The following is an 8,944-nucleotide window of genomic DNA, read 5'->3' as shown; positions in this document are numbered from 1 at the left end:
TCAGGGCTTTTCCGCACACTTGACTTACACCTGACCTTCTTGGCAGTAGAAGCATTGGAATCAGTTTGGGCACGGTTCTTCCACATGTCTGCCCTCCCTCTGCATTTTCTCAGTGGTGAAGTTGGTTTATTTTCTTCAGCACCTGTCTTAAGTAATCAGGATTTTCAAGGAATAGTGCTATTGTCATTGGGGTTGTCATCAATAGCATCACAGCACACACCCCTTTTATTTTTTGTGCATGCTTATATCAATATCATGGCTGAATTTTTTTAAAATTTGCAACAACGTAGCACTGTGGCTAAAGTATCACAATGTTTCCACACATATATGTCATTACACATCAAAGAATCCACCAATATTGAATTTTCTATACCAATATATTGTTGCAAATAATCCTTTTAAGGTTGCCGTCACATGCAACAATTGAATAACTTTCAAGTTGTTGTTACATAACATATAATTTATACATGCCAATATCCAGTATACATATATACAGGTGTCTCAATAAAAAAAACCTGCAACACAGCGCTGGAACTCAAATCGCAATCTCCATTCATGATTGGTGGATTCTTTGATGTGTAATGACATATATGTATGGAAACATTGTAAAACCTTTATTTACCCACAGTGATGGATTTTTTTTAAAGCACTAAAGTATCAATAAACCATTGTTATGGTAACCTTAGCAGGTGCTCAGAATTCCCAGCTTTCATTAAAAAAAAAAAATTCCTCGTGGAGATGTAAAGAAAAAGGCATATCTCCACAAGGGAAGGGACTAGAGACTTGCTTTTCAAAATAAAAGTTGAGAATTCAGAGAACCTGCTAAACCTGTCATTACAATGGTATGTCAATATATTGATGTTTAAGTGCCTTTTAAAAAATTGTAAACAAAACTACTCAACTTCAGGGCACGGAGTGGGAGAGGCAGTGGTTTGACTGTGACGACTGCCCAATCATCAAAAAGTGGGCTGGAGGTGGATGGGAGTGGGCAGGATAAAGAAAACTGACAAATATTATACACAAGGAAAAAAGAGACTCAAAATTGGCTTCCACAAAAAGATCGGGGTCAAAGTGGTCTCAAAAGAACAGGAAAAAACAGGGAAACAAATCATGAAAACGAAAGGCACAAAAATGTGGGTGGAAATCAGGGGATAGTCCAAAGCAGTATGAGGCCAAAACAGATACAACAACAAAAAACCCATACAGAAAACTCTTCAGTCTACAGTGAAGTGTTGAAAAATTACAGGAAAGTTAGTTTGTGTCTGTAGCCTTCCAAATGCACACTCTGCAAGTTCACACACATAATAGCGCTGTCTTATGTACACAGATTGCCTCTCTCCCTGTGATGGGGAACGTTAGAAAGCAGTGAGTATTCTTGATCCCAGAGAAGGAATCTTCCTGCGTACACTTCCGGATTTTGTAATCGCCCTTCCTGCATGACTGGCAGTCAATTCAGAAATCAGCGCATTTAAGAGAACTGCCTTTGTTTTCATACATTCACAAAAATAGCAGGAGAGGGACTGAGAAGCATTTGATGTCGCCAGCGTGCATTCAGTTTAAGATAAACATGATCTTGACAAGTTATTCTGGTTGTAAGACCCATGGATATACATTCTGTTCTGTGAGTACAAATGCAAGCAAGTAAAGCTGGTGCTCCATCAGGAGCCATTACACATTCAGTGCAAGGATATTCATATAATATATTTGTGAAATTGCTGTAATAGCAGTAAGAGAGTGATAGCTGTAAATACAGCAAAACCCGCAAAAATATTGCTTATTTGACTATCTATGCAATCACCAAATCTTAAATATACGCCATTGTATATATCTTCTATAGTGCAGTCAGCCATACTCAAAATCCTGTCTCTTTAAAAAACCCTAATTGCTAGTAGTCAATAAAATAGATCGCGCTTTTTACAGTTCAGACTGCAGTCACATACTCTCCCTTTCTGGACAAAGCTTTCATGCCAAGCTCTATCTTAAGTATGAAAACAGAAGACAAAACTTAACTAGGCTATAAGCACACTCCCTTGCAAGGAATACTTATTGGCTTAAGAGGGAATATACAATTTATTTATTTACTTCATTTATACCCCACTTTCTCCCCAACAGGAACACGAGTGAATGTGCCAAACCTCAGGGGAGTAAATGTTCAAGCGGTACCTACTGTGTGTTGAGACTACATACTTGATCACGAGCAAGAATTCTACAAGTGGCACAATAATTCAGTTACTATGGCTTTAGGATATAGATCAATTAGGGACAGAGTCAAAAGTCCTTCCCATCTTATCTTGTAAGTTACAGAAACAGAGGATGTTCTCATATCTCTTAACTCTTTTCTGGTTAAAACCATGTGCCTCTTATCCAAACAGCTGCTGTTCCAGACATATACAAGCACAAAGGGAAAAATAAAATAAAAAGATGTATAGAGTAAAGTGACGTTTTATCCCCTTGTTACTGGTACACCATCCAAAGCACAGTCACTGCAGAAATACTGAAGGTAGCTGTACTGGCTGCCAGGAAGCTTGGGCCCCCGTTGCAGAAATCCCTGTAGCAGCAAAGGAATCGAAAACTGTCAGCGTTAAATTCATCAGCAACTTCTTTTCTGGTGCATCGCGACGACTTCCAGCAGCTGTATGTTCTCAAATTCACTGAAAGAAAGAGAAAATCACCCCCCCCCCGCCAAAAAATGAGAAACTGAAAATTTAACACTTTCAAAACAATTGCACAATAACTGTGTTTTCTGTAGAAATCAGAACGGAAGGAGGTTTCCCCAAATCTGTAGCCAAAATACCCTGTTCTGGATGGCCCAGGCTAGCCCAATCTAGTCAGATCTCAGAAGCTAAGCAGGTTTGGCCCTGGTTAGTATTTGGATGGGAGACTACCAAGGAAGTCCAGGGTTGCTACACAGAGGCAGGAAATGGTAAACCACCTCCGTTTGTCGCTTGCCTTGAAAACCCTATGACTGTGTTGGTGAACCTATGGCACGTGTGCCAACTCTGGCACGCGTAGCCTTGTCTGCCGGCACGCAGCTGGGCGGTGGGGGCTTTGAACTTCAAAGCCCCCGCCCCCTTCCCTGGACTCCCCGCCGCCCAGCCTTTCCCCTCTCCCTGGCCAAAAACCCCTTTGCGGGGCGCACAAGGCGGCTACCGTCCTCCAGCCCCCTTCTCACTCTCCCTCCCCCCTCCCCGGCCAAAAACCCCTTTGCGGGGCACACGAGGCGGCTGCCGCCTCGCGTGCCGGCCCTCCAGCCCCCTTCCCTTTCTTCCTCCATGCCTTCCATGGGCAAAAACCCTTTTCCTGGGTGCACAAGGCGGCTGCCCTGCAGCCCCCCTTTCCCTCTCCCTCCATGCCTTTCCTAGCCAAAAACCCCTTTCCTGCGTGCTCGAGGCGGCTGCCCTGCAGCCCCCTTTCCCCTCTCCCTCCAAAACCCCTTTCCTGGGCGAGCGGGATGGCAGCGCGCCGGCCCAGAAGCCCCATTCTCTCCCCCCCCCGTCAAAAGCCCCTTTCCTCAGCTTGTGAGGCTGCAGCTGCCTCTCATGCTGGCCCAGAAGCCCCCTTGCCCACCAAAACCCCCTTTCCTTGGCACGTGAGGTGGCTGCCGCCTCGCTCACCAGCCCAGAAGCCCCCTTCCTTCCCTGGCCAGAAAGCTCTTCCTTCCTTTCCTTTCCCTCCCTCCCTCCCTCCCTGAAAACTTTCCTGATTCCAGCAAATGCCTGCTAGGTCTCTCCAGGACTTCCTCAAGAATGGAGAATACAGCCCTCCCACAATTGGTAGACTGCCTCTGAATGTGAAGGTACCACTATGGATGTCTGGTTCCCAGCTATATTAGTTCTAATGCAGTTTTTGTAGGCAGCACGGAGCAGTTCAAAGGCCCCGCTCCCTTCCCTGGACTCCCTGCTGCCCAGCTGGGAGCCAGGGAAGTTGGTTTTTCTAAACTAAAACCTCAGTATTCAGGTTAAATTGCCTTGTTGGCACTTTGCAATAAATAAATGGGTTTTGGGTTGCAGTTTGGGCACTCCGTCTCTAAAAGGTTCGCCATCACTGCCCTATGAGGTCAACATACTTGAGCTCAACCTGATGGCACATTCCAATACCAGACAAAACAATGAGTCATCTATTAAACAATTCACATGCCTGATTCTCCACCCCCTGTACTAGGGCAGTTTCCTACAGCAAAGGAACACTTGCGGTGCATTCCTGAGCCTGGGGGCCGATTCACCTTAGGAGGCGGCGTGACCTCACCACCAGAGTAAGGGCATCTTGTGCTGTGATTAGACGCACTTACGCTGGTGGTAAGGGCAGTTCCGTTGGTGCCTGAGCACCGCGGAGCTGTGTGCCACTCCTCTGCCGGCGCAGTTTCCCCGCCACGTAAATGCCGGTGGAGACTTGCGGTGCCGGCTTGGAGGGGCATTCCCAGGGGCGGAGCTGGCGTTAGGCCCTGGATGCCTTGCTGTTTTCAATGGGGCTTTTAGCCTCAGTGAAAACGAAAAAAGCCTTTAAAAGGCTTTTTTTGTCCTGGCAGCGTGAGGGGAATAGGTTAGGAGGTGATGCAGCCGCACCTCTTCCCCACCGTCCCCACATGCCAGCCGCTCAGGAATGCGCTGGAAGGCAAGGACATGTATCATGTTATTGTTAACATCCCTGTACTGGCAGCTGCCTCCAAAACACATTCAGATTTTTACAAGTGAGAGTATACCTGGTCAGGACCGTAACAATCACATACATTTCACTTAGTCCATTGGAATTTTACTCTTCTGTCACAGGCTATTTTAAAAAAATCATCCATTCAATCTCATTTACAATAATGGTAAAGAGTCTTTAATATCTATGGAGTCAAGCTGAATGAGAGTGGTTTACTTTGCTCTTCATCTGGTTTTACTGCATGTTGTGGGTTTGTCATTTGCCTTAAGCTACAAGGGCATAAATATAAATAAATAGACATTTTGCATAATATACATACAAAATCTGATTTGCAAGCAAACATCTTCTTCGGGAGTACAGGTAACATTGGTCCGACACACTACAGGACTTTGTTCACAGGTGTAACATCGGAGCGCGTCGCCTATGAGATAAAGAGAGGTTGTGTTAAATGCTGACATTTTCAAAATGATCCATCTGTATTACTTCAGTGATCCTTGCAAGACCTCAGTACGGTTACCCACTCTCTTGTTGCAGGTGGGGAGGATTCAGTCAGGATTCCTCAAAATCACCAAGTGAGTTTGTTTTATTTATGTCATTTATACCTTTCTCCCCAATAGTGACCCTCCTCCTGTCCTCCTTTTTATCATTAGTTTAGTTCAGTGGTCGGCAAACTGCGGCTCGCGAGCCGCATGCAGCTCTCTGGCTCCTTGAGTGCGGCTCTGGAAACCCAAACGTTTCTGAGGAGGAAGAGGCGCGTGCCCCCCCCACCAAAAGTCGACCACGAAACCTCTCCTCACTGCCCCATTTCGGGTTTATTCCCCCCCCCACGAGAGGGGCGGTGTGTGGGGTAAAGCGCCCTCCTCCCCCCTTTCCCTCCCCTCACAGCGTGGCCGGGTTTTGCATGCAGCGCTCGAGGGCCGGCGGCAGCCAATCAGCACGCGGGATTTTTCACGCTGGTTTTGGCTGGCGGAGGAGGCCAAGGCCAAGGCGCTGAGGAGGGGCGGCCTGGCGGACGGCAGGCCGGCCGGGGAGGGAAGGAAGGAAGGAAGAAGCCCAGGCGGCGGCGAGGAGAAGGAGGTCAGGGCCCGGGGGGGGGGAGGGGAGCCATGTTTGATTCATGCACATTTTCTCCATCCAGATTCTCAAAACTCTGCATGGGGGGTTACTGGCCATTTATGAATGGGAGGTTTTGCCTTGGATTTGCCACTCAGACGCACATTTTCCCCATCCAGATTCTCAAAACTCTGCATGGGGGGCTATTGGCCATTTATGAATGGGAGGTTTTGCCTTGGATTTGCCACTCAGATGCACATTTTCCCCATCCAGATTCTCAAAACTCTGCATGGGGGCTTATTGGCCATTTACGAATGGGAGGTTTTGCCTTGGATTTGCCACTCAGATGCACATTTTCCCCATCCAGATTCTCAAAACTCAACAATAAGCCCCCTGCAGAGTTTTGAGAATGCAGATGGGGAAAATGTACAGTGTTTGTCAGTCATTGTCATGATTTAATTTTATGGATACCTTACTTACAATTTAATTTTTATCAATAAATAAGATCACTATTAAGTATGATATCAAGTTTTATTCAGTGTACCTATAGTTTAATTAAGACTTAAAACTTTAATTAAAGTTTATTAAGTTAATAAACAGTGTACCTACCTATATCATTTAAGTTTAAGAAATTTGGCTCTCAAAAGAAATCTCAATCGTTGTACTGTTGACATTTGGCTCTGTTGACTAATGAGTTTGCCGACCACTGGTTTAGATTAAGGGTGTGTGACTGGCCCAAGGTCACCCAATGAAGATGAAGAAGAGTTAGTTCTTATATGCCGACTTTCTCTACCACTTAAGGCAGAATCACACCGGCATTACAAACACCTTTCCTTCCCCTCCCCACAACAGACACCCTGTGAGGTAGGTGGGGCTGAGAGAGCTGTAACTAGCCCAAGGTCACCCAGCCAGCTTCATGTGTAGGAGTGGGGAAACCAACCCTGTTCACCAAATTAGCATCCGCTGCTTCTTTTTATAGAAGACGACTTGTTTTCTCTATTGTAAGGAGTCTAAAAGAGGCTTACAATTACATTCCCTCCCCAAACCCCTCGCAACAGACACCCGGTGAATTAGGTGGGGCTGAGAGACTTGTGAGAGAACTGTGACTAGCCCAAGGTCACCCAGCTGGCATTATATGTAGGAGTGGGGGGGAACCAACTTGGTTCACCAGATTAGCGTCTGCTGCTCATGTGGAGGAGTGGGGAATTGAACCCGGTTCAGATCAGAGTCCATCGCTCCAAACCACAGCTCTTAACCATTACACCACGCTGGCTTCCATGGCAGATCCTACTCCAACACTCTAACCACTGGCTCTCAAGTTCATGGCTGCTTTGAAGTGGTGACCTCGTATTATAGCCCCTCTCCAAAACCCAAACATAAAATCTGGGCAAGAGGCAATGGCAGCCGGTTCACTGTGCCGTAGTGGCATTGAGCAACTCTAAAAATAAGGGAGTAAACATCTTCCTGTCTTTTAAAGGCACTTCAAGACTATGTTTAAAATTCATAAGTATTTTTCTTTTAAAAACCAACATGTCAAAGAACCATTTCCTCATCCTGACTTCAACATTTTAACATAATAGGTGATAATACAAAAACAGAAGGAATGCCCCCTGCTGGTCAGAATAATGAGCTGGATCTTTCAGGCGTCTAATTCCGCATAGGGATTGGGCTGTAATTAATTTGACATACCCTCATCTTAATATGTAAGTAGGTCATGGCAACCCCTCAAGGGGTTTGGAAGGCAGGAGATGAGCCGTGGTGGTTTGCCAGTGCTTTCCTCTGCACTGGATGGCCCTTGTGGTCTCTTCCAACCTTGTGTGATTTTGTGAAGGAGTAATCCATTCATACAGAATGGGCGTGAAACACTCCTAATCAACAGTAGCAAAGTAGAATATTCAACAAGCCTAATGCAGGATAAAATGGGTTAGTGGAAGAAGGGTAGCCATATTGGTCTGCAGCAGATGAGCAAGATTCGAGTCCTGTAGCCCCTTAGAGAGGAACAAGATTTTCAGGTATAAGCGGAAGGGGACTTTGACTCTTAAAGGCTTTTACCCTTAAAATCTTGTTGCTCTTTAAGGTGCTACTTTAAGTGTAAGGATGTGTCACTGGCCACCAAGATCAGGTTAATTCATGCTATCGTATTCCCTATTACTATGTATGGGTTGAAAGATGGACAATGAAGAAAGCTGATAGGAAGAAAGTAGATTCCTTTGAAATGTGGTGTTGGGAGGAGAGTGTTATGGATACCGAGGACGGCCAAAAAAACAAATCAGTGGGTTTTAGATCAAATCAAGCCTGAACTGAGCCTAGAGGCGAAAATGACTAAACTGAGGTTATCGTACTTTGGTCACATTATGAGAAGAAAAGAGTCGCTAGAGAAGACAATCATGCTAAGAAAAGTAGAGGGCAGCAGGAAAAGAGGAAAACCCAACAAGAGATGGGTGGACCCAATAAAGGAAGCCACAGCCCTCAATTTGCGAGACCTGAGCAAGGCTGTTAAAGATAGGACGTTTTGGAGGACTTTCATTCATAGGGTAACCATGAGTCAACGCCACTTAACACAACACAAGGTGCTACTGGACTTAAATATACTTGTAAGGGGTAGGAGATGCAGCAATTCAGTTTACACACAGTACTTTTAGACACCTACCAGAATGGCAGAACACGACTATAGTGACGAAGGCTGTGATGAGAATGCACTTTGTTTTGTCCATGTCCTTTTCTGAATCTGGAAATGAAAACACACGTTAACACCAGGGTCCATACAGCCGTTGCAGTGGATTAGCAGGGGGTGGAGCAGATGCTCAAGAATGGCCTTCGACCAGCACTCTGCTGTAGCAAGTGAAGATTTGAGCCAGTGCAGGGGAAGGACAGGCTGACTGAATGGTCAGGCAGCATGTGAAAAGATGAGATAATTGGGGGAATAAAACAAAGGGGAATTAAAATAAAGGCAAAAACTTAACAGGGAAGCCTCGGTGTAAGTCCTTAAATGGAGGAGAAACATGTATCTCATGGTTTCACCATCCCTTGACAAAATAGCATGTTTGACTGCTGTGTTAAGTAAACAGGGTTGGAGGCAGAACTCTCACACCGATACTTTAACTATTTCACCAAGCGGACTCTATTAAAATCCAGCTTTAAAGTTTTACAGTGTAAACACTCTAGACCTTGTATTTAAGCTTCTGTTATATGCATGACATGGTGGTTAGAGACTGGTATCTAGGAGGCCCAGGTTTGAATTCCTGTT

General features: G+C 45.4%; 1 protein-coding gene across 1 annotated transcript; it reads right to left on the bottom strand.

Moving 5' to 3' along the window:
- Positions 1 to 2,451: 2,451 nt before the first annotated feature.
- On the bottom strand, positions 2,452 to 8,413 carry LOC130490371 (CD59 glycoprotein-like). The gene is made up of 3 exons (XM_056864201.1): positions 8,348 to 8,413; positions 4,964 to 5,065; positions 2,452 to 2,651 (listed from the first exon to the last, which is right to left on the bottom strand). The coding sequence occupies exons 1-3, from the start codon at positions 8,409 to 8,411 to the stop codon at positions 2,455 to 2,457; spliced, it is 363 nt and encodes a 120-aa protein (XP_056720179.1). The 5' UTR covers positions 8,412 to 8,413; the 3' UTR covers positions 2,452 to 2,454.
- Positions 8,414 to 8,944: the final 531 nt, after the last annotated feature.

This window comes from Euleptes europaea, chromosome 1 (genome assembly GCF_029931775.1).
Source record: "Euleptes europaea isolate rEulEur1 chromosome 1, rEulEur1.hap1, whole genome shotgun sequence".
NCBI classification, from domain to species: domain Eukaryota; kingdom Metazoa; phylum Chordata; class Lepidosauria; order Squamata; family Sphaerodactylidae; genus Euleptes; species Euleptes europaea.
The sequence above is the reverse complement of the archived record's forward strand: the minus strand, read 5'-3'. Positions and strand labels throughout refer to the sequence as shown.